Source organism: Lepidochelys olivacea, assembly GCF_965140295.1.
Source record: "Lepidochelys olivacea isolate rLepOli2 genome assembly, chromosome: 6".
Lineage (NCBI taxonomy): Eukaryota > Metazoa > Chordata > Testudines > Cheloniidae > Lepidochelys > Lepidochelys olivacea.
In genome coordinates, this window is record NC_140416.1 from 47,983,618 (window position 1) to 48,009,984 (window position 26,367).

A 26,367-nucleotide genomic window follows, 5' to 3' on the forward strand; every position below is an offset into this window, starting at 1 on the left:
ACATTGTTCCATTTCTTTCCATTAAAGAGAGACACCCAAATCCACAAAGTCTGGATCCAGAACCAACTTTCTGTTTCTATTTATTGTCTGTTTTAGGGACAGATGATACCAGATAAGCAGTACTTTTTTATGGGGCTTGTGGAGAGCCATCTCCTTCTCTCTCTTCCCCCAGCTTCCCTACTGGAAGTTTGGGGATTAATTGTAACTCATACAAAGTGGCATACAGAGAGACTGTGCCTGCTGCACCATCCGTTTAGATGTACATGAGATGAGTCTAACATCCTGATAGCTTCCTTTTTGGTTGTGAGATAGTAAAGTTGCTTTTTTCTGGAAGTGAAGTATTATGTGAGTGGCATCAGGTCGGACAACTACTAGAACAATAAACGTTTCAGTGAGGATTAGTGTGTCAAGGTTTATTTTGTAAATATTTTAAAGCTGTTTTATTCTTAGATTTTAAGGCCAGAAAAGACTGTTATGAGCATCTTCTCCTTCCTTTGGCATAACAGAGGACATAGAATTTAGCTCAGTAATTCCTGCATCAATCCCATAATATCAGGGTAAACTAGAGCATTAGTCAGTGCAGGTTGTGTAAGTGTAAAACGGCCTTCTCTATGAGCATTGTATTGCTTGCAATGTGGAGCTTGTTTAAGAATTGAAAGAATAAATGCCACCTTCTCTAAATAAATAAATAAAATCCACACTTTCTTGGGTTTAGTTGGTGTACTTTGCTCTTGCTGTCGCTTTGTGCTGATGGTCATTGCTTATTGCAAAGGGTTGTCTATAATTTTTTCATCCTCTGGATATGGGCCCTTATTTAACCATGAGCGTTTCACTCATGGAATGCACCGATATCGAAGGCAATATTCTTAGACTGTGTTCTAAATCATCCTAATCTTACATACATCATGTTTGCCAGTGTGTTTTCTGAAAGGCTTTTAACTTTGAAGGGTAAATCTGGTGTGGTGGCGGTGTTTCAAGACATTTCTGACTGCATCTCCTATGTCTAAACAACAGCACCTTGAATAGCGAACAAGACAATTCATTTACTGTGTCAGCTGACATTTTAATACAGCACAGAATACCAATACGAATATATTTTCAACTTCAAATGTATATACACAAGTACTCCAAATATCCAACCATAGTATCCTATACCATTCTCACAAACAAAGGCAACTGGAGCCAAATCTATAATTATTCAGAGAAGTAGAGTTAATGGTGGATTCTCTGTAACTTGAAGTCTTTAAACCAAGATTTGAGGACTTCAGTAACTCAACCAGAGTTTATGGGCCTATTACGGGTGGGTGAGGTCCTGTTGGCTATGATGTGCAGGAGGGCATCATGATGGTTCCTTCTGGCCTTGGAGTCTATGAGATACTATCTAAAAAAAATAATTTCCACTTATATGAATCCAGAAGCCACAGACTCTGCATATTAATTGGCATCTATCAAAGATGAGTGAGAGAGGTACAAGTTGTTGTTGTTACTTGTTCTGCCACTGCTGCAACTCTGACCTTTTCTGCTGTTGCCAACTTTCATTGGGACAATCTCCAGCAGACTTAAAGCTTGTTACTTGTATTGTTGTAGCACTTAGAGCCCCCAATCCCTCCAGAGATTGGCCCTATAAGTACTAGAATACCTAGTTTAAAATCTATTGATAAAGCTCAGTTTAGCATGTCAATATGACCTGGTTGCATGGAATCATCAGGTCAAAACTTCCAGTTTTTTGGCTTATTTTGATTATTCAGTTTATTATTTTGTTGTGTTTTCTTTTGGGTTTTTGAAGGTGTTGGTATTTTCTTTGGCTTCTCCGTGCTTGCTGAATAGAATAAACCAGGATTAACAAATGTTAGCAAAAATAATTATTCACCTGAAAATTCCCACAGGACATTTATTATTTGCTATTCATTTGACCCACCATTTGAAAGTTTCTGTGATCCACCCTGGAAACAGAAAGAACACCATGTGACTTATAGCCATTGATTATTGACTATTTTTTGTGTCATGTGGTTTGATATTCACAAACATTTCATAGATTCATAGACTTTAAGGCCAGAAAAGACCATCATGATCATCTTGTCTGACCTCCTGGATATCTCAAGCCACAGAACCTCACTCACCCAATCCTGTAATAGACCCATAACCTCTGGCTAAATTATTGAAGTCCTCAGATCATGATTTAAAGACTTAAAGTTATAGAGAATACACTGTTTACTCTAGTTTAAACCAAAAGTGACCCGTGCCCCATGCTGCAGAGGAAGGTGAAAAACCCTCAGAGTCTCTGCCAAACTGATCTGGGGGGAAATTTCTTCCTGACTCCAAATATGGTGATCAGTTAAACCCTGAGCATATCAACGAGACAAACTGTAATCAGAATAGGATTAGTTCAAACAATTCAATTAATACTTAAAATAACTCATATATTTGACAGGTTTCAGAGTAGCAGTTGTGTTAGTCTATATTTGCAAAAAGAAAAGGAGTACTTGTGGCACCTTAGAGACTAACACATTTATTTGAGCATAAGCTGAAGTGAGCTACAGCTCACTTCATCGGATGTATTTATTTGAGAAAATTGAAATGAAATGGCTTGTCTCAATTGTCAGAATCTGCCTGTCTGGAGACAAGCACTGTAATATATATAAAGCACTGAAATCCCCAAAAAAGAAAAATTATTCTTCCCTGCCATATTTGTGATTCAGTCTTCATGCCATGTAACTGAGCTCAAACCTGAGTTACAAAGGCAAGCTGATGCTGCTATTTCTTCTCTTCTCGCTGTTGCTTTTACCTCTGTTGTCAGAGGATTTCTGTTGAAAACATTGCCCCTGAACAGGAGCATGGCCAGGGATGGTGATAATGTTATCAAAAATAAAAAGTCCTCTCTGCTTTTCTGTTCTTATGCTCTAAAGCCCCATTCAGCAAACACTTAAGAAAATTCTTAACTTTGAATATGTGAGTAGTCTCTCACTGAAGTCAAATAAGCACATGATGACATGTTTGCTGCAACACCACCTAAATACAGCAGGAATATCAAATTAAATATTGGCCATTTCGTTCCATCATTTTCTTACATGTTGTTATGTGCCCTTTATGTTACAGAAGCAGGTTTTCTCCCACCCGTGGTCAGACTCTACTTGTCTGGAGGGAGTGTAACTAAATAAAACAGTGAAATCTTGAAAGAGAAAATTAATAGTTGTTGTTAATGAGACATAGTCCTCATTCTGAGTGTCTGATCAAACCTGAATTATGGGACCAAATTCTTGGAGCTACTTCTTCTTTGTTGTTCTTGCTTCTGTGCCCATTTCCACTGCGTGTATGGTCAGCCAGGACACAGTCTTGAAAATTAGCATGGTGCTGGTAAAAAGGTTTAGAAAACTATTGATGTATCTTGAGTCAGAAGAGCATTTAAGTGTGAATTTAAGTCCTGTTGATGTCAGTGGGACAGTTTTCTGAACTGAGATAATAAAGAGGAGCAAAACCTTTATACTCCTTCTTTACTACTAAGTGTAGTAGATATATAAAAGGACGAGGCCTGTTTTACAGAGAAGAACTGAAGAGGAGAATAATATAGTGTGGTTCTGTGTGTATTAATTTCACAATTGCTTCACCATCATCGTAATAGCTGTGGTCTCCAATGGCGGGACCAAACATGAAGACTCAACCCAAGATCCACTACTGCGTACTGTTCATCCTGGTTGGGGCAATGCAGACAAGTATCCCACGAATGTCACTAGGGATGATGTGCTGCATGGAATTATTCCTCCAAGTGAAAATGATCAGGAAAAGGAATCTTCTCATACAGGTACCAAAAAGAATAATTAATTATGCATGAGAATTTCAAAAGCACTCTGCATTGACCTAAATCTGCTCTCATTGAAATAAGTAGGAGTTTTACTATTTGACTAGAGAAGAGTTTACTATTTTACTATTTGACAAGAGAAGAGTTTGACCAATGCTGAATTCTTTTCAAAATCCCACCCTATAGTCCATTTACTCCCTATTTGGAAGGAATAACACTACTTCTACATCTGTGTAATTTCATTATGATACTCTATTGAAAGTCTATTGATAAAATTTGGTTTAGAGTGGTACTGTGATAATCATTAGCATAGAATCAGCTGTCTGAAATTTCCTAGGTTGTGATTTCTTGTTTGCATTTTTCTGAGGTGATGGATTGGGGTTTTTTCTGACTATGCTGATTAAAGCTTGCTGAATAATGAAAAATAAGATTCACACATAACTTATAGGTAAACGCGAAATCCCAAATGAGAAAATTATTGGTCACTGTCATATTAATGGTCAGTCCTCAAATTCAGTAACTGAGCTAAGACTTGGATTACAAAGTCCAAGATATAGCGGCTGCTATATCTTTTCTTGCCATGACATCTATCTGTGTTATCAGCATGGATAAGTTCAGCCACATCATAGTGCCCAAACAGCAAGATGGTGTTGGTTAAAAGTTGAGAAAACCAATGATAATGTGGAGCAAAATAGAAGGTCTCTGCTTTCCTTCTCCTACAAACTTAATACAGTAGAAATATAAAACTGAATCCTGCCTCCAGATAATCAACCAGGATTGGGCAGTGAGGACAAATATCCTATAAATACCTCCAGGGATTATGTCATACCTGAAAATGAAAATGAGTCTTATACAGGAACCAGTAAGAATAATGAATTATATTCATTTTACCACCTTGTGTGTAATGAGACATTATTTCTTCTGCATACGATTTATTCACTCTCATACTTTGTTGGAAATCTAAATTCTCAGCAAAGAGGTGCATTGGTATATCTTTTTGACCTTATTGCATGGAAACAGGTGAACAAAAATTTTTATTTTTTAAATGTTCTTCTCTCTGTTTTTTTCTGGGTCTGTATATTGAACTTTCCTCTAGCTTTTTCTGTGTGCTGACTAGACCATATTGAATAGTGAAAATAAGATTCAAAAATGTATTTGTGAATCTGAGACTTGAATTGAATTTGATCATATATTTTGCTTTCTCCTTATTCTGTGATGACTAGGGATTCACCTAAACCGGGGAAATCCCTAAATGTCTTGGCAGGTCAGGTTGCTAGACATATGTTGAACATAGAGCCTGGTAATTCCAAAATCCCATTTTTTTAATCTTATACTACCAGCAGCCTAAATATTTTCTGTCTCGTTGTGCTTTAACGACATTCTGATTTACGGAGATAAATTTGGTGAGGTGCTGCTGTATTTGTGAGCTTATCTGACTGCTTCTCCCATTGGCTGAGATCAGACCTGAGTTCCAGAGACAAGTAGATACTTCTGCTTTCCCTGCTCAGGCTTCCATGTCCATTGTCATTAGGGTTCTGTTAAACCACAGTAATCCAACAGTATTGGTTGAAAAGGTGAGAAATGTGGATCAAAAGCATTCTGTGCGTCTCTCCTCTGCTACTCTAAATACAGCAGAAATTTTAGAGCAAGGCCAGGCATAGAGGCAAACACTGAAGATGAGACTAACGTGGCTAGTGCTTTTGCAAATATTAAGTTCCCAATTGCTTCACCATCGTTACAACAGCTGTGGTCTCCAATGATGGTGCCACACATGAAGGCTCAACCCAAGATCCATTGTTGCACAGTGTTCATCCTGGCTGGGGCAATGAAGACAAGTATCTCACAGCTACCTCTAGGGATGATGTGCTACCTGGAATCATTCCTCTAAGTGAAACTGAACATAAAAATGAATCTTCTCATACAGGTACCAGTAAGAATAATAAATTATAGTCTTGTTACTTCTTTTTTGGATGAGATCGTTTTAATTGTTATTTCACCATTTATAATATGCTAAAAGTCTATTGATAACTCTTAATAAGTTGTGGCATGTTGTTGTACCTGATTACAGGAAATCAGTTAATCAAAAATTTCTGTAATACTGTGAAATTATTTTTTGTTTTAGTTTATTCTTGACTTGTTTCTTTTTGTGTTAAGAGTTTCCTCTTTGTGTTGTTGGATTGGTACATAATGAGCTTACATGAGGGCTATTCTTGTCTCCTTAGGTAATGCTAGGTGTTCTAATAATCATTCTTCTTAGCACTCTATCATTTTGCAAGTTGTACAGCTTGGTTATGCCAAGCGCTCTCATTTTTGATCTTGCATTCCTGTTAACCTTTAGATTATCATCTCTGAGTTTATATTCTGGTGCGCTTGTAATTGTGGGATATAAATCTGGTGCGGTGGTGATGTTTTTGGTGAGATTTTCTGTTGGCTTGCTCCTGTGGCTCACCAGTAACCTCTTTATAGAAGAGCACTGTCTAGAGGATCAGGGACAGGATTTTACAAAATAATTGCAATATCATAAATGCTCCATGCCATTCCATCAGACCTTCTTATGTTGCATGCGTCTTTTATGTCACTGAAGCCTGTTCTAAGCAGTATCACTTAAGGACAAGAACATAAAAGAAATTAGTGAAATTTCTAAAGAAAAAATAATTGCCATATTTATTGGACATAGTTCCAGTGCTCAGCATCTGTAATCACTCCCGATCACTCCTGGCTGCTTCTTGCTCTTGGGTTTGTTTTTTTTTTGGGTTGTATTTTTTTGGTGGTCTTGCTTCTGTGTCCATTGTCACTGAGACTCTTCTAAATTAAATCATAACCCTGAGGAACAGCAAGAGGGTGTCAGTTAAAAAGTTGATAAACCAGTGACAATGTGAAAGAAAGCAGAATACCTTCTCTTCTTATGCTCTTCTTATGCTCTAAACACAATAAAAATGTAAAAGATCAAGGCCTGTTGTAGAGGAAAATAATGGTGGTGGTTCTACAAATATTAAGTTTAAAATTGATTCAAGCATCATTATAACAGCAGTGGTCTCCAATGATGGTATCAAACATGAAGACTCAACTAAAGATCCACTGGCACCGAGCATTCAACCTGGAGGGGATAATGAAGACAAATATCCCACAAACAATCCCATTGATAATTTGATACCTGGAGTTTTTTCTGACATTGAAAGTGGACATGGCAGAGGACCAGCTTCTACAGCCACCAGTAAGAACAATGAATTACAATAATTGTATCTTATCCTTCACCCCTTTTTTAATGTCTCTGGATATAAAGGTAAATTTGTAAAGTATTGGGGGACATGTTATGATCCAAAAGTTTTTTCTTTTAATTGGAGTTTTGAAAGCTAGAAAATAGCCTCCTACCAATGTGCATGAAAGAGAAAGTGTTTTAATTGTTTTAATTTAAGTGTTTTAATTTAATTAACTATGTGGAGTGGGATGATTTAACTCAACTGTTTCCAGCAATCTTTCTTCTCAGAGAAGATGAGTAGCATTTCTTCTTTTCACCAACTCTGGGGAACCTCTCTAGAACATCAGAGAAATAAATGCATAAGAAAACATCTGATTGCAATTGCTAGTGTTCCATTGTCAAGCTGTGGAGATAGTATTTTCTATACTAAAGACTCAAACCACAGAACATTTTGTTCCATCTTCCTGATCATTTTATTTATTTTATTCTCTGTCATCCAATGGCAGTTATTTTGAATGCTAGCAAAGTAACACTTAGTCCAGCCAGCCCTCACCCCACCCTCCTGATATTATGGACATGTACCATGGAAGATAATTTCCAGTATGGCTTCTACCCTCCCCAGTAATTTTTGCTGTTAAGTAATCCATCAGTGATTATTGACATCTACGGGTGCTAGGAAGCAACAGGCTTTTCATTTCTCAGCTGCTTCAGTTTTAAAAGCTTGTTTCTGATAGAGCTAGTTTGCATAAAGAAATAACATGCACTGATCACAGTGTGAATTTTGTTGTTCCATGTTGCAACATGCAAGTAATTATTTTTGAAAATTAAGAGGCTTTCCTTGTGCCCAAATGTACTTTTCATTTAAATTATCAACCCAGAGGCTAAGGTTTTCCTAAATGGTACACCTTCTTATTCATGCTGTATCAAATTACCTGCTGGTATAACTCCATAGAAGTCAATACAGACATGCCAGCAGAGACTCTGTCCAACAATCTACAGCCATTTGTTGCACACAACCAAGAATATGAACTTGTATTAATACCACATCTGTCATCAAAGTATTTTAGAAGAGAGTCATGAAACATTAATAGTTTAAAAGAGTTAGAATTTGCATCAAATGAACTCTTTAATTTGATTTTGAAAGGAGCTTTGAATATGAAAAATGAGTTGGTTCTATAGCGGAGACACACTGATTTGGTTTCTATAGTTTCTGGACTCTAGCTGGGTTATATTAAAGGTTCTGGATGTTACTCTCATCTCACACCAGTTTTACACTGGCATAATTCCATTGGCTTTGGTGGAGGCAGTGTTATTTACATTGGTTTAAGTGAGATCAGAACCCAGCCCTCATCTTTTCAGATCTTAATGAACAACATGATACAAACTCAGCAAAATAAACCAGATCAAAAAACTGCCTTTAGAAGCCAAATTTTGTAGAGTCTAGATGCCTCAAGTATTATAAATTTAACAAATATATTTTGAAAACTGCTATTTTATTTTTCTATTTGTAATATTTAAATGTGTAACTTGCAAAGGAGAACTCATGTGTCCTGACTTCCAGTCCCCCATTTTATTAGGCCGTCTCCGTAATTTACTGTGTGTACATTCGACGCTGTGTAGAAGGGTTTGGTTCCTTTCCTTTTTTGAATATGTAAAATCTGACAGAGCTGGTGCTGAGGTGACTTTCTGGGATCATCTGCTTAGATTCTTAGCAGAATCAAAGATGTGACGTTAACGGAGCAACGGAGTTCATGAGACCCAAATTTTCCCAACATTTTTCCGGCATGGCATGCTGTGTGTCTGTTTCTTTTAGTGCTGTGGCATCATAGCAAAGCAGAGCGAATGCTAGGTCACAACTCTACCACAGTGGAAAATGTGTGCACACATTGAGGGAGGGAAGGAAGGTCCTTTTTTCATAAGATGGGCCCTGCGAAGCATGAATGGGATGACAAAGAAAGTTCACTTCACGTGTTAATAGAACATATTTAAAGGCTCATTCTGAAGAAATTCTTTGTTCAGTCTGCTATGCCTCATGTTTTGACTTGCTTTCCCTCTATAGTCATGTTCAGCTGTGGTCTGACATCATACATATGACTGATCTTTTGCCCAAAAGCCACAGTGGGATAGTGAAACCATGCACTGAAGAAATCCAACTACATATTTGATTCTTCACAAAGAAAGAATGTGGTTAAGAAGTCATAAGTTGAACCTCACAGAGGTCCCTAGAGCCCCTGTCTGTCTACTTACTGCAAGTGTCTCCTATGGAGTGGATAATCTGGGCCTGTGATGTTAAGTTGCATAGTTGAATCCTAGATATTGTGAATATTTCTGTGGTGTTGATAATATAGTTCTAGACAGCTAAAATCTTTAGTTACTAACTGGGCTTTATTGCTAAACAAAAGTTAGCTGTTTAGTTCAAAGGGGTTGGAGTATCATGCTAGGGCCCCTGATCAGGTAACTATGTCTCTTGAAGTCTGTGGGTACACAATCCACCATAATAGTCTAACCATCTTTGTCTGTTTTCTTGGAGATCAGGTCAGCTCTCCCAGTTGCTAAATTCAGTGCTCAGTTCTTGGTGCTGAGCTATGAATTTCCCATGAGATAGCATGAAGTAGCCCATCAGACATAAGTAAAAACATCTGGATGTTTCACGAAGAGCCTGTTAACAGCAAGAAAAAAATGTGCTTCTTAGCTCTGTGTTTGCCAGCTATTATTAATGAGGTCAGAGATTCTGGTCAGAGAGGAGTCGTGAAGTGCCTTGAAGGTGAGGGAAAGTTTAAACAGGACAAGGGAGAATCTATGAGGCATTCAAAGGGTTTATAGGTGTATGTGGCGGGGTGGCTTGACTGGAAATTGGCACCAACGTGGGGATAGAGATGGCCAAGATGTTACCATACTCAAGAATTAAGTTGATCGGTGCATGGCCCAGCAAATGTTTTTTTATGAGAAATAGGTCAGAGTGAGGGTATATGGTTGAATTGCAGACCTAATCCAACTTCACAACTCAATGTCAAGACAACTTGTCTTCCAGAGGGCTTCACTTCTGGAACATGAAAATTCTGAGAACTGTATCCATATTGATACCTAAACAGAGTCCCTAGGGTCTAGAAGGACCATTCATAAAACCAACACCAACCAACACGGTGATGTCGTGGTTCAGCACGAAAGAGATACCTGCTCCAAGCTTAGCCCACTGGACCTATCTCTATAGTGTGATCAGTTGATGTCAATATAGCAATGTTTGTGACCTTACAGATTGATTTGGCTAACCCATACCAATGTAAAATCCACATGTAGCATGGATTATAAACTTATTCTGGTCAGTAAATTGCTGTGTGGCTGACTCTACTTGATTCATGAAATCATGGAATCACTTGGGTCCAAGTACATCCAGTTCTTCTTTTGCTCCCCAGACAGAAGGCTTTGAGAATGCTGAGAGGACCGCGTGCTTGGCCTGATTGGAGAGAGTACCTAACACCTTGTCCAACAGCATATCAACTGGTTGTTTAAGGGCAGAGACCCATCCAATATAAGGCCAGAAAATAGTTGTAGCTGCATGATGGTGATAAAAAGACAAAGGGATCTATCTGCACGTGGCAGAAGACAATCCTTTCATTAGAAACAACATTCTGATGTTTGAGACCTCTTCATGATAGTAGCTATCAGATTTAGAGCTGGCCAGTAAATGACAATTCTGTTTCATGAACATTTGAGGTTTTCAAATGTGTTTTTGTTGCATATTGGAATGAAAACAAAACCTTTAGAAAGTTTTCATGGAACAGATTTGTGTTGAAACCTCCATTTTTGGATCAAAAAGGTCAGGATTTCAATTTCTCTCTGTCTCTGTCTCTGTCTCTCTCTCTCTCGAATTGACCAGACAGTCCTTCCTGGACCTCAGAAACCTTACTGTCAGAAATTTCATCAAAATCAATACATTTCTGCAAAACATTTTTATGTCAATGAAACAGCATTTTTTCCATGGAAATTTCCTGACCAGCTTCATATTTTAACCCATGAAACAGTAGCAAAATGAAAAGTGAAAACCGCCCAAAAACAACAACATGCTATTGTTGAGAAAAATGAATCATATTATTCAAGATAATGAGGCCAGCCCTAGTTATACTGATTATGAACGTATTTTGATGAGCTGTGGGCTGTGCAATGTTTTTCTATGCTACTTTAGTCTGAGATTTTGCAGGGTAAACTCTTTGTTTCTGGACTCAAGGTGAACTTTGTAGTCATATCATCCTTTTAATTGTGAAAGGGCAAGTCTGTAGTGTATAGCTTCCTGTTAAGTATCCTCTAGGCTTGTTGGTCATAATGGATGTTTTTGTTGTCTAGGTTCTATAACTAACAAACACGGTGGCAGAAGAGCAAATCCATCTGGACAGGTCACATCACCAAAAATAGCTTCACAGCCGAGATCAGCCCAAATACCAGGTTGGTATCTGAAGCGATTGCCTTTGGCAGGCTGATCACAGAATTAAAGAAATGGAAATGAAGAGGTTATTACGGGAGATCATAGCTAATCCACACTCCTGTCAATGCATTCAGTTCGTCAGCTCTGAAGCAAAATATTCAGGACAGCTGGAAAGGTGAAAATAGAGATCTAGAGCACTGGGAGGTTCTGCATATGCCACAGATGCTTTTTCTAATGTATTGTCTACAATGTGTATGATTATGTGTTAGAAAGATATCATACCAGATTCTACTCCCATTGTATCATGCCTAACACAATATCAATGGAAGTGATCCCATAAAAGTAGCTTCACTGCTGGGCCTAATTTTGATCTCACTTACATCTCCATTGATGGAGTGGATTTATTCTCAATTTACACTGGGGTAAATGGATTCAGAATAAGGCTCAGAATTTACAGTCAATGTCAGGTTCTCATGTACTAGCTCTATGATGCAATGTTTGGATTGTAAACAGTGTAGGGGAATTTATTTACTGGAAACAAACAAACAAACAAAAAAAGCCAAAATATGCTGTTTCCATATTTCCATATTGCTGCTGGTATGATCCATTTTTTCTGAAACCAAAAACGGAGGGCAAAGTTTAGGATCTCACTTTAAATGGCAAAATGAAGAAAAGTGTAGACCCTCCACTCTGCTTTTAAGTCATCTCTGCATATTGTTTCAGATATCTCAAAACCAGGCCCCTCTCTCCCACTGAAGAAGCAAACAACTAATGTAAATCCTTTCCTTCGCTATAGGCCCAATCACTGTCTCACAGTATAGAGTTTCCAGATGTTAACAGTCAGCGACAGTTTCATTTAATTTGACATGCGCATCATTAAATGTATTTCTCATTCACATGCTCGGTAACTATCGGTAATATCTTAGCACAGTATTACTTACACTCTTGTGTTAGTACCGTATTATATTTACATCCTTGCATATTAGAAAAAACCCTGACAATAACAGGAGAGGTGTATTGTAAACGAATGCAAAAGTGTCCAAGTTCCTGCTATTGTGTCAAATTGCAAATTAGAATAGAAGATAAATTATTTCCCAATTCTACCCACAGAATGGTTGATCATAGTGGCTTCTCTTCTGGCACTGACATTGATTCTGGCAGTCTGCATTGCTGTCAACAGTCGGAGAAGGTAAGGAAGCCCATTTCTAGCTTTGGTTAGAGGAGGTCATTGTTGGAGAGCATGCTGCCTTGCTGTCTTTATTGTTGGGACATCTGTGAAGCTTCTGGTAGCTTTGGAAAAGTACAGAGAAGAGTTTCTGCCAAAATGGCAATCTCTGTGAACAGCACACCTCTTCTTTTGTAATAAACAGTAGTTATTAGACATTGCTGAAGTTTGAGGCTCTGGTCCTGTGCTGAGCACTGTGAAGTGAACCCTTGCACTTAGGTGGAGCCCTATTGAAATCAGTGGGTCATTATTGTTCATTTTCACAGTGACAAAAACTGAACTTATGCATGGCAGAGTAAGGGAATAATTTCTCTCTGTGTCTTACATACTAATGGCCTGATCCTGCTTCTTCTGAAGTTAATGAAAGTTAATAATATGCTAGATGGATGTGAACAGAAGCATGTACAGTAAATAACAAGCTGGTCCCCAGGTTAACTAAATATAAGCTGATGATGTGCATTGTATAGGCCACAAGAGTACAGTTACTCTGTGTGATAAGCTGTATACACCCCATCCAGAGGACTGTAGAGACAGGATTCACCTGCTCCCACTAGCTAAAGGAAGGGTCACAGCTGCCAATCCTGATTGCAGGAGTTTGCCGTGAGCCTGGCTGGATCAGCTGCAGAGAATCAATTCCCTAGGCCCTCCAGCAGACTATAAAGGGGTTCTGCTGTGGGGAATTTGAAGCTGGTGCTGAAGGAAAGGTTCTTTAGTTAGAAAGCTGGAACTGGGAGAAGAATTGAATGGGAGGAGGGAGAAGGAGGTCCTTTGGATCTTGGCTGACATGAGCCACGGTTTTGACCTTTGTTTTAGGAGTGGTTGAGGGAAACCCTGTAGTAAGCAAAGGGTCTAATAATTTAGGAGAAATCTTTTAAGTATTCAGAATATTCCTTGGCAGTGTCAAGTTCACTACTTTTCTTCCTTGTTCTTTTAGCTTATACTGTCATTTCTACAGCACCTTCCATATGAGGATCTCAGAATGCTTTTACAAACATTAGTGAAAATATCCTCACAACACCACTGTGAGATAGATAAATGCTATTTGCCCCCATTTTACAGATGGGGAAACTGGGGCACAGAAAGGTGACATGACTTACCCAAGTTTAACCAGGAAGTCTGTGGAAACCAGGTCTCCCTATTCTAAGTCCTAAACACAAGACTGTCTTTCTTATCTTAGTAAACCACAGAACAGTTACTAATATTTGTTAGTAACAAATTGCGACTTTTATTTTAAACCTGAACTTTTCATCAGTGCAAATATTCCCATACACTTTTGTCATAGTACACAGTGAGCTAAATTAGTTCCTGGTTTACACTGGCCCTCCTCGAAAGCACTGATTACCTCGCCTCTGGGGCCTGTATGCCCAAGAAAGTGAGTGATGCTTAATAGGGAGGAGATATAGCCAGATTGGCCATTGAAATGTGGTCTCCACTAGCAGTATACCATAGTGTAAATTAAAGCTGGAGGGAGGGAACCTTTGGTTAGATCCTGCACCAGACTAAAGCAGGCTTATGTGAGGCAGGGAAGTACAAATTGGGTGAACTCAGATTGTGATCTGAGGGTCAGGTCCTCAGCTGGTGTAAAATGATATAGTTCTGTTCAAGTCAACAGAGGTGGTGCCGATTTACATCAGTTGAGGTTATGGTCCTATGACTATATCCACATTAAATGTGCTCCTTGAATAGTTTAGAGTAGCAATTTCTCTAGACTATGTCACATGGTAAAACACACAAGAATCTACAACCTCCCTCTTGTTCGTTGATCTAGAAATTATAGTGTGAATGTTATGGTTTATTGATTTGTGTCACTCTGCTATGTCTACAAAGCTGAGACTGCCTTCTCCCCTCCACCCCCCACCCCCCCCCCGCAAATCACCATAGAAACAGACAGGTCCATCCATGATCAAATACAGATTGTTTGTTTCATTTCTGGACAGATTCTATCAGAAAGCTATAAATTATGAACTACTTTTTTTTATTAAAAACATATTTTTAACTATGAAATTCAGGGACTTAAATGATCTGTACAGCATAACACTAGGTGGGTACACACACACACAGCCCCCTGCTAATTTGTACTGACTGGGAGGAAAATTTTGTGAAATAGAAAGTAGGGGTCTGCTCCAACACACATTGAAGTGAAGGGGAATCTTTCCATTGACTTTAAGGGACACTGGATCAGGCCTTACGTTAATAAATACAGGGTTTTAAAAAAGAAAAAAACAAAAAAAAAACCATGAGTAACTTTTTGCTCATCTATTTGACAAGTGTAAATTAGTTTTAATTACTTAGTCATTTATACTACCTGATAAGTATACTGTAGACTATTTTCCAAAAATTATAAGTCTTAGAAATATGAAAATAGTAATTTATGATCTCACAATAGCAACTTTGTTGTGAGATCTTTGCTGAAAAGCAGGATGAAGTAAACTGAGGGTTTCATGAGTGGGTTGTTAGAGAGTTAGAAAGTAGAATTTGGAAGGCTTTCACACATATATTTTTAAATGACCAGCTAAATTATGATGTGTTTCCAATACTTAATTGAACTTTTAACCAACCAATCACATATATTTTCAGTCTCCTCCTCATACACACTGGTCAGGATGGGCCCAGGAAGTATATATTGTAATGCTTCAGAATCCAATTTTCACAAGAAATCTTTGACTTGCCTAAAGCACCGAAATGTTTGATTCATTGCTCAAGAGACTGAGCCTCTCTAGTTGGGAGGTTTATGTGACACAGAATGTCTTAGAAATTCTAACCAAAGAAGTAGATCATTTTGGCGAATAGGGAATAGCTTGATCTTATTTAAATTTTCCTTTTTTCACAATTCCTACCTGGGTTATATTTTGAAACAGTGTGACCCAAGGCCCAGCATGGCTTGTGGAGCCCCAACAAAATGAATGAATATTTTATGTAAAGAATCCACCTTTCTAGTCCGAATAACCCCTCCACAATATTCATGGATTGTGGAGGGTCCTTCCCTCCACAATCCATGATGGGATGCAGCACAGTTTAGATATCATTTTGGAAAGAAATTATGCTCTGCCTTACATCCCATGGAATCCCATTACTGTGTACTATTTTCTGTATTGGTGTTGTGTGGGTGTAATTCAGGGCTGAATTTGCTCACATGTGTTGCATAAAGTAAACATAGTGAAACTGAGACAAGGCGGATCTGCTCTCTGTCACCTTGGCTAAAACAGCTGTCGTATGTCTGTCTGGCAAAAATATATATATATACTTGATTCAAACTAAAGATGGAGAAATAATTTAACTGCCAAATTAGTAGTTCAAATGGAATTCACTTAGCCAAAGCAGGAAGCATTTTAAAAGATGTTTGCAGAAACATTGTAGTTGTTTTCAAAGAATAGTGCTGCGTGTGTATGTCTTTAATTAATTATATTTAGCTGTGCACATCTTATACTTAACTGTGCATCATAACCAGAAAGCCAGTTTAACCAGCTCCATGAGATATCCCTGAATGGTATAGAACCAGCACAGCTCGCTTCTATGCCACTCCTCCTACAGCATAACACAGGGGTGTGTTAGGGGGAAGCAGTGACTGTTCCCACCCCCTTTTTCCAGAGTTCTGATGCATTATAATGAATGTCAGCTGACATATCAACCCCTTGGGGCCATAGTCTGCAGGTATAGTTTGTAGCTGTACTAAGGCTGCTCAGAACTACATGAGGGATTGGTCAGCATAGAACCAGTCCCAGGATCAGAAAGCCTCAGATGACTTACTTGTGACCTCACCCGTAGCTGCATCCAGGATGCAGCTAAGAATCTGAGGCATAATCTCTAAGCCCAGTCTTTATTTTCCATCCTCAATATAGCCTTTAACAAGCTAAACTGTTGATGATAGCATTGTGACCCCTTCCATAGCATGGTCAGCATGGTTCTAGTCCAGACACATGAAAAAGAGAACAGAAGAGAAAAAATGATCCTCTGAGATAACTGTAGATAGGTTGGAACCCTGGATTGAAATATTACTAGTTCCAAACATTGAACCTTCAGACCTAGTTCTAAAAATAATTGAGCAATATATGAAGGAAGGGATTGTCAAAAGAACTGTGTTCCCACTTAAGTCAATGGGAGTAGAATAAGAGCAGTGGTGGATACTTTTGGATATCCCACCTGAAAAACTTAATATATCCATTAAAGACAAAAGCTTTATGTATTATATTTTAGCTTTTCTCCATTGACAGACTCAAGTTTTATTTCCTTTGCCCCCTTTCTAGAAAATCTACTCTGTATGTTGTGCTTCCCAGTTCCATAATCTCCATTTGTGTTGCTTATTTTTTCTAGATGTGGGCAGAAGAAAAAGCTAGTGATTAACAATGGCAAAGGGTCAGTGTCAGACAAGAAGATGGGTGGACTGAATGGAGAAGCCAGCAAATCTCAAGAAATGGTGCACTTGGTACATAAAGAACAGCCAGATAATCGAACAGGACCATGTGATGAATTCCTAACCACAGATGAAACGCAAAATCAGCAAGAAGCTAACATGAAGACTGGGATGTAGTAGTGTTGGGCCATCTTGTAGATCGAGAGTTGGGGAAATCAAAATCACATGGAACTGGGCCTGGAACTCACAGATGCAATGTGCTACTGATGTCTTTTGAGCATAATTAAGCGTACATTTTATTCTTCTTTTTAATATTTTTAAAAGTCAGGTCCAGATTTTTAAAAATTGACATTGCTTTCTGATATAAGTGCCTGAGACTTGCATAAATTTGGCAGTTCCCATTTCCTACCTGGAAGACACTTATATGTAAGGAGGGATGCTAGTTGAAATCATATTTTCCCCAGTTGCAGCACCTTCACTAAGTGAAAATACAGAAATATCTAGTCACTGCATCTCAAAGGCATTTATGGTAATAAATGTCTAGAGAAAAATAGAGTTAAAGAAAAAAAGGGCTTTGGTAGAGTCTGTATTACACCAGAATCTTTTAAAATCCCCTTCCAGCCCTGAGGAGTTTGTCAGGTGCATTCAGGATCTGCAGGTATAGGCAAACTGTGACATTTTAGAATGATTACAACTAGGGTTACAATGAGAAACCCCAAAAGGACAAAACTATTTATCTCTGTTTTTTTAAATGCCCATGGATATATAATGCCAATAATTTTTATTGGAGTGAGTGGGAAAAGACACAAAAACTTGAGCTGATACATAATAAATGTCTGTTCTTTATTATCTTAATCTGTGCAGTTATCCTTCAGTTTCAAAACTGTCTGTTGCTGTTCCCCGATCAATCATATTTTGAGTAAGTTCCCTAGTGAACCTTGTTAGTTAAGTTGACAAATAAATGCAGTGACCACAACTCAAACACATATTTCAAAACCTAGCAGTAGGAAATGATCAAACAAGATGGCAATATTTTGTTTCTTACAGAATAGGGCTCTATCTATCCCTGCTCTCAGATATTATCATAAGATGTTGAGCTTAGCACAACCTGTTTTTCCCCATACTTGTTGCATGTTACATTATCTTGCTGATATTTTAACAGTCAAATTAAAATTATGTGATGTTCTCTTTTGGATTCCATTTCATCCATCTTTTTGTTTAATCTCTGCTTCTTAAAAATGCCAAGAGAAATGTTGTTCACTTGTTGAAACAAGAAGTTGGAAAACTATATAAAGATCAAAGAAAACTATTCAAACAACATAAAATAGCTGCAGCTGCATTGCCTCATGTTTCCCTCCCCTTTGTACACCCCATTTATGTAAAGTATCTGTGTAAACTAAGATGGCGTGCAGTAAGGTACACTGAATTGATTGTACATATTATCAGCAAGAAATTGAATTACCAGCAATAGTCTATCCAACTTCACTTTAAGGAAAAATCTAAGTAAAAACAATTCATTATGTAATTATGATCAATGAGGACCCTATGCACCAGGGGATGGGAATTGTTAAATGGTTAGTCAGTTAAGCAAAATAGTCCCATTCACTGACCATAGATCCTTAATGAACTGAGACGAGCCCGCTAAAGTCATTTATTTTAATTCATTTTTAAAGAAACTTCAGCAGTTAAAATTTCAGCTAGAATTGTCTAATATTTTGCTTTATTCATACCACTATGCATGAGATTGCTGAGGTTGTGTTTCTCAATGTAGATCTTTAGCAGCTCACCATAAATGTTTGTTTTAATGACATACTGTAACATGGTAAGTTTTCTCAGGCAGATTGACATTGATGAAATTCACCCTTGTGCAAGAGGGCCAGCAAAGCATGACTTATTTTGACTGCTTAAGTGGCATATGTGACTTATTTTGACTGCTTAAGTGGCATATGTGCTGGCCCACTGAACAGGGATGTTTCACACATAGAAAGTCACACGTTCGTGGGCTGAATATGATCATATGCTTTGAAGTCAATGGAGTTATACCTGTTTACATCATCAGTAAATATGGTCCAATGTCAACATTCTCATCCTGTCATGAACATACATAACTCAGTTATGCTGTGGGAGATCTGTTTCCTTCAGGCATTTTTCATTCCTGAAGTAGTTTTTGACAATGTTTTCCATTGTAAATCAGAATGGTTGGTCTCTTGAAGGATGCATTGAAATGGGCACTGTGCATAAAATTTGATCAAAGCAGAGGTTCAGAACAAGGCCTCTTCACCTCTTGAGTCCTAGCTGAACATAGGGTCTCTGAAAAGACCTCTTTAAGTACAGGCTTTGGCATGTTACACATTAGAATTCTTACTCTAAACAGGAGTATACCTATTCAGATATTTAATGGGGAAATCTGCCATCTCCTTCCCAGATTACTCAATTTCAGTATCTAGTATGGCAAGGATATCATGACTTGACTTCTTTGGAGGGGTTTTTGGTTTTGTTTTTGTTTTTTGATAGGGTGGCATGCAATCTCTCCTACAGAAGCCGTGCCATTATTTTATATCTGCAAAAGTGATTCTATATTAGATGCCATGTGCCACATGTGTAATTAATTTGCATTATAGTTTCATGCATATAACAATCGTTTGTACTGAGGTGGGGTTTTATTGTTTGGGGACTTTGTTTATTACAGAGCACCCTTGGTATATTTGTATATTTATTAACAGATTAATTAGAAGGAAGAAAGAATCATCTCTAAATTGTAACCAGAAACCTGGGGGGAAAAGTAAATTGTAAATTGAGCTTCCAAAAATAAATTTAATTCTAAATTAAGGGAAAAGATAAGACTGGTATTATTATTAGCTAGGGGTTTTTTTTGTTTTTTGTTTTGTCCCAATGAGCCACAGATCTATTTACCTGGTTGTAAACACTAGGCTACACCCAGCAGAAACTCCCTGTACTCTTGAATGCTTTACTAACATTGTGTGTGCGGTTTCCAAGCATTCATTCGTCTGGGCGAAAAAAGTCAGCTTGGCAGTTTGAAATGGGTGGTTTGGCTTCTCTAGAAATTGGATGATGAGTCTAATTCTCATCTCACCTAGAGCTGAATCCTGTAAGATACTGACCTCCCATTGAAGTCAGTGGCAATTGAGGGGGCTCAGCACCTAATGGAATCAAGCCCTTACATCTTTGTCTCACCAGTGAAATTCCACTAACTTAGACAGATTTGGTGTGTGCATGGACCTGATATTTTTTGCTGGCTCTACTTAATTTTCCAGTGGGACAGGTTTAACTCAGAAAAAGCAAAGGTAGGGCAGCCTTGTAAGTAGCATATGGTGTTAAATTACCTCAGACAATGCTGAAAATAAGAAATATAGCCAATACTTGAAGTTACATGGAAATATCTAAAGCACCAAGTGTATTAAGAGTGAGACGTGGCTGTAATCTCTCTCTTTCTGATCAATGACTTCACCCCTGTTTTCTGGATGATTTATAAAGAATGGTTTATTGAAGCAGAGAAGTGAGAAGGGTTACATTATGTTAAAAAGCTTTATGGCAAGAGAGTGTTTTAATATTTTCCACAAAGTCAGTGGGAATTGGAATTCCAGTATGATATTTCTATGTTTTTTTTCTGGCATCTCAGGGATGTTCTGTGTGTGTAATTTGACAGTAACACGAACCTACCCCTGTATTAAGTAGTTTGGAAGGATTTAGCATGCTGATGGAGACTTCCAAGGAGATCATTACCAGGGACCTGATTACTAGAGAGTAATGGAGCTGTGCAAGACAGAGTCTTGCCCCTTGGTTAGGGGAGTGCCTAATTATCCTTTCTATGGCTCCAGGAAAGTACCTATTTCCCTCTCAGAATTAGCTGTTGGACCCAGGAGACTTAGGACTTGTCTACACTTACCGGGGATCAATGCTGTGGTGTTCATAGTGAAGACCTGTTAAATCAACCACAGATCGTTCTCCCATTGATGCCAGTACTCCATTGGAAGAAGAAGAGTAAGGGGATGCTCTCCCGTCGACATAGTGTAGTGTGGACCCAGCGGTATCTAAAGCTTTGTCGACTTGAGTTACTCTACTAACATAACTCAAATTGCGTAGCTTAGATCGTCTTTCCCCCATAGTGTAGACAGCCTCAAAGAACTTAATTGAGCCAGCGGTTGTGGGGACTATTTTGATTTAGATTGGCTTCTTGGAGGAAGTTATTCAATATTGCAGCCAAAAGCTTTTACTTCATCTTAGTAAGCTACTCATCGCTCCTACTACTCTAGTTGAAGGCGATTAGATTGAATTAGATTTGATACTTTATATTTATCTAAATATAGACACAGGAGATAGATCTGGATATTGATTAGCTTTCTGATGTAGGGAAGAAGATGTTGAAACCTGAAGTTGCCCAGGGTGAAATCATGCCTCCATTGAAGTCAGTGACAAGTCTCCCATTCACTTTAATGGAGTAAGGTGTTTTGGGGAACAGAGCTTAACATGATGAGGATGGGAGAGAGAATGCTTTAGGCAGCAAGAAGTTTGTGAGAGAGTTAAGAGAAGGGGTGCAGTGAGAGTGAAATCTCTGTGTTACTCACTAGGAAAGTCCCTTCCCCAGAACTGGTACTTAGCATCTGACATTTGAACATGTTGTAATTCTAGGCAAAAAAACCTGAACTGATCTTTCCCAATGAGCTTTCCTCCCACTGTTTGTAAGCTGAATGTGAGATCTCTCCCACTCACAGCTCATCTAGTTATTACTATGGCAGGTGGCAAGTAGTACATACCCAGTGCACATGTCTGCTGTTAAGAACTGCTTTCCCTACTGAAAGTAAAGAAAACCAGAGTGTGAATTTGGCAAAGAGGAACAATGATGCCCGTTAAATATGGTTCAGATTATACTTTTGTCTTCATTATCTCTATTTAAAGCTATTGTTAAAGATGTACTTTCCCAGTGCTTAACACGAGGCTTCTGGAACTGTCCTATTGGCACCTATTATTATGTTTTTAAAGATTACGCAGGCTAAGCAGGTTTGTGGTTGTTGGTTTTTCCCTTTTCATGGAGGAATTATGGATTTTACCAGTTAACATGGAATGAAAATCCACTTTTGTATGCAGGTACATTGCTCGCTTTCAAGTCAGCTGTGAATATTGAATATTTTCCGGTACTGCGATTTTTGGAAAGTAGTGATGATAAAAAGTTGCTTTTTATCAAAAGTGTCCTCAGTCAGAGGTGGCCTTCTGTCCTCAAGAATGCTGATTGTTTTTTCAAGGGGAAGGGCAACTGAAGTCAATGAAGTTCTACTTTTGCCCTTACAGTCAGCGTGTGTTCCATGGTGACCTGGAGAATGTCTAACCAGTGGTATTTGCACTGCTTAAAGGGAAGTCACCATTTTATATTCTAACCTTTTCCCCTCTTTTCAAATATTCTGTGGACAAGTGAATCCCTTTTATCTAATTTTGAACCCACTGGAATATGGAGGTTTGAAAGTTTGACTTAAAAATCACTGAGTTCTGCTTAGGAAAAAATGAACAGAGAAGAAAATCCAATGATAAAATGAAAGTGAAAAATTGACGAGAGAGCAGAATGAAAACCAAAGGCAGAGAGACTGACATAATGAACGAAGAGGGGAATGAAAAAAAATTCTCATAAAAAGTAGACATAGTTTTAATGTCATATATAGGAAGCTCATTGTACCAGACTATATTTTTGGAAAGTTCCTCTATTCCTTATACATAGCACAGGCTTTCCTCTACCTAGGAAACAAATAGTTTCAAATAATTGCAGCATCTCTGGAAAACAGCATGTATTTTAACTTTCAGGGAAATAAGACTTGTGAATTAAAATAGGTTTTGAGTACCTTGTAAAGCTCAGTACAACTGTTTAAAAATTTCACAAAACTACCCTCCATAATGTTCACTAATCCCTATTTCTAGCTCAACCATAAAAATTTGTTCTGGACAGAAACTTGCTGAAAAGAAATCCAGAGACAATTAGAAGTTCTGCTTATTCCCCCACAAGCTTTTGAGAGGAAAATAATGTTTTAGCAATTTTAAGATAGAATTGTGAAGTTAAAAACCATATATATTTTTGTACGTATTTTAGCAGTTTGTTTCTTTTGGATTGCTCAAAATAAAATGTATTATTTCTTCCAGTAAAAAGGCCAAATTCTGATCTCGTTTAGGCCTTGATTCAGGAAGGTATGTAAACATTTGCTTAGCTTTAAGTGAAGAGATTTAAGCAGATTCTGAAAAAAATAGTTCACATTGAGCTTAGTTGTGGAACTGGACAGGTGTGTATGAACTGGGGATGGAATGAGGCATCTAATTTCTTCCTTACTCGGTTCATCTATCGCTAACGCTGCCGTAAAGAAGGAACTAAGCTCCCCTGCCCTGTGTAGCTTTAAGGGTCTAAGGTAAAATAAGATTACAATACCAGGCATGTTCAGAGTTCATGCTGAAATAATGGACCATGGAATAACAACTTGATAAAATTGATCTATTGTTTATTCACTCTCTATACACCATAAATGAGAGCCTGGTTCTAGCTCTGGTTCCTTTATACCAAGTAAAGGGCCAGTGTGTTGTAAAGGGGACCTAAAAGCCCTGGTTCTGTCTAGGAAGAATTTGTCTGGTGCAGAAACTGAGACAGACAGTCGTAAGGCTGCCCACGGGTGGCCCTCTTGTAAGTCCTGGCATAGGGAGCATAGTGGAGTGGGTTTGGGGGCAGGAGAGGTGTATTGGGAGTACAGATTGCAGACATGGGAGGGTGCCAAAAGTTAGACAGGCCTCTAGGGCTAAATTATGTTTGGGGGGGCCCCTCCAGCCCTCAGAGCAGCTCAGGACCAGGATGGTGCGAAGTTCACTTTAAGCCATCTTAGCTTCACTTCCCCCTGGGTTGTGAATTCTGTGCTGCTCCCCTTAGAATCTCTCTCCAGGACACCAGTTTAGTAGTAGGTTCCAACTTCCATACATACCAGAGCACAAGCAAGTTGGGTTAAGGATAGAGTTTCAGCTGAATTTTCTTGCATTTGTTGGTTTAATTGGAGCCATTGGCATTATTTTCTCACACGGTTTTCTTGGTGCTTTGTTTGTTTTCCTTCACTGGCTTAACCTAGAAAACACTTAGATCATTTTCAGTGACCCCATTTTCTCTGCAAGCAGGACAGTGAATGCAGGCTTCATGCCTTCTTTCTACCCAGAGCAGCCAGGGCTGAACTGAATACTTTTTACTCCTGTTCAAACCTTTAAACCTGGGGCTGTATTTACAGCTTTTGTCCACCTCTGGACAAACAGAAAGCACTCAGCTCTGGAATAGAAAGCACTTGGCTCAGGGCTGCTGTTTCAAGTTTCTGTCAGTGCCCTCACTGTGGATCCTGGGTGAAAAGTTTCCACTCCCAGTTTGTGGAATGTTTCTTCCCCACCCCCAACCCCAAGTTGACAGTGCTTGCCTTGGGTGGAAACAAGCCTCTACATCATGCCTTAGCTTCCTTCAGTGTCCCAAGTCAAAATGGTCCCAACTGACATTTGCTATGATTCCACAAATCCTGGGAGTGGGAGAGAAAATTCTTTTTTGCAAGTGCTCTGGATTAGAACCCTAAATGATGAGAGCCTCACCACAAAACTCTAGAGCAATGGGGTGGTTTGTTTTCCTTTTCAGATCCACAAGAGATTCAATGTTTGGGCTTCAATCATGCAGTGATGCTTTGTGTACAAAACCTGTACTTATTTGTTGTAGTTTGCAAATGTGGATGGTTTTTTATAATAAATGATCTGTTCTCAAATTATTAATTAAAATAAAAAGCTGGTTTTGTTTGACTGAATTGGCTCATCTTATTCACCAGAGGAAAAAGTGAAATTTGCAGCTAGAAGTCTGTTTCTTTTTCTCCTCTTTCCTTTTCTTCTTCTTTCTTTTGCGATTCGTTTGCTAATAACACATCTTCCATTAGCTCCAAAAAGTTGTGAATGAATTCTGTTTCATTTTTCTAAAAGCCAGTGATATAAACAGCAAAGTAGGTCAAAAATCACTTGTTCATAAGAGATTAAATTCACCTTTGTGCAGAGGGGCAATACAAGGCCTATGTTTCAGTTAGAATTTCCCTTATGTCCTGAAAATAGGGTGTAAATAGGATTTAATAATGGTAACACCACCTAGCTCTGATATAGCACTTTTCATTTTTAGATTTCAAAGTGCTTGACAAAGGAGGTAAGTATCATTATCCCCATTTTACACCTGGAGAAACAGGCATAGGGAGGGAAGTGACTTGCCCAAGGTTACCTAGCAGGCCAGTGGCCAAGCCAAGAATTGACTAGGAGTCTCCCAAGTCCTAGTCAAATGCCCTGTCCACTAGACTATAGTGCCTTCTTTTGTGGTGGCCTTCTGTAAAGGGATGAATTTCACCCATGAGACTATTAATCATTTCTCGCTCACAAGGAATATTGTCTTTGAGAAATAATGTAAGATGACAAAGGAGAGAATGAAAGAATTCAAATCACTCACAAAGGCCATGTGAGGCCCAGTCCTGCAGCCCTGACTCATGGGAGTAGGTTCTTACTCAACCAAGTAATTATGGCCATGAGTAAGGATTATGAGCCAGATTTTCAAAGATATTTAAAAAGCCTAAATAGGGAGATAGGCACTTACTGGGATTTACAGAAGGACCTAAGTAGGTTAGGCACCTAACATCAATGATGCAGGTGCTTAACATGCTTAGGTGCTTTTGAATCATCAGGTGCCTGCCAGTGTCTTTAGACAGCTAAATACTTTTGAAATCTGGCCCTAAAGGACTAGGTTTGTGTTCCCTCTGGCTGAATATAGCTGAGGGTTGAGGGGAACGTTTTGACCTGAGTAAGCCAGCCCTTAATTTCCCTCTGCCCCAAATCCTGCAGCAATCAACACCACAACAGTTTAAAATCATTACCGCCATCATTAAACATTATTAAAGGCACTCCATATTCTACCCTTTGTGCACCTGAGCATCAACCTCCTCCCTTCAGATCACAGCGGATGTTTTTCCAGAGGATGGAAGGGTGTAGGCAGGCAAGGAGAGCAGTGTATGTGTGATCCCTTTTCCATTTCAGAAGTAGTAACTGGCCTTACCTGCTTTTGAGCTAGTGACTAAGAAGTGAAAGGATAAAAGCTTACCAAGACATGGCTACTTTATGCACTTCCCAAATCCAGGAGAGTCAGTAAAATCACCTTCACAGACACTGTATTACAATACACAGAGATGTCAGTAGCCAAACAGTGTTATTCCCAGGTTAGGTCCATCATACCTGGAAGATAGCCATACCTGCCTATCATCCCAGTGATAAAGTGCCACATCTGGAAATTGATGGTAAATATATGACAACGGACACACTGTATTTAGGTGTATGAATAATACCT

At 38.6% G+C, this 26,367-nt stretch overlaps 1 protein-coding gene across 4 annotated transcripts in view; it reads left to right on the top strand.

Moving 5' to 3' along the window:
• CD44 (CD44 molecule (IN blood group)) overlaps positions 1-24,802 on the top strand; it is a 102,205-nt gene extending 77,403 nt beyond the window's left edge. For all 4 annotated transcript variants that reach the window (XM_084632297.1, XM_084632298.1, XM_084632299.1 and 1 more), the window contains 6 exons: positions 3,620-3,799; positions 5,541-5,720; positions 6,825-7,010; positions 11,337-11,435; positions 12,526-12,604; positions 16,952-24,802. In XM_084632297.1, coding sequence (XP_084488423.1) covers positions 3,620-3,799; positions 5,541-5,720; positions 6,825-7,010; positions 11,337-11,435; positions 12,526-12,604; positions 16,952-17,168 — 941 coding nt within the window. In that variant the 3' untranslated portion in view covers positions 17,169-24,802. The remainder of the gene's footprint in view (positions 1-3,619; positions 3,800-5,540; positions 5,721-6,824; positions 7,011-11,336; positions 11,436-12,525; positions 12,605-16,951) is intronic.
• The last annotated feature ends 1,565 nt before the right edge of the window (positions 24,803-26,367 follow it).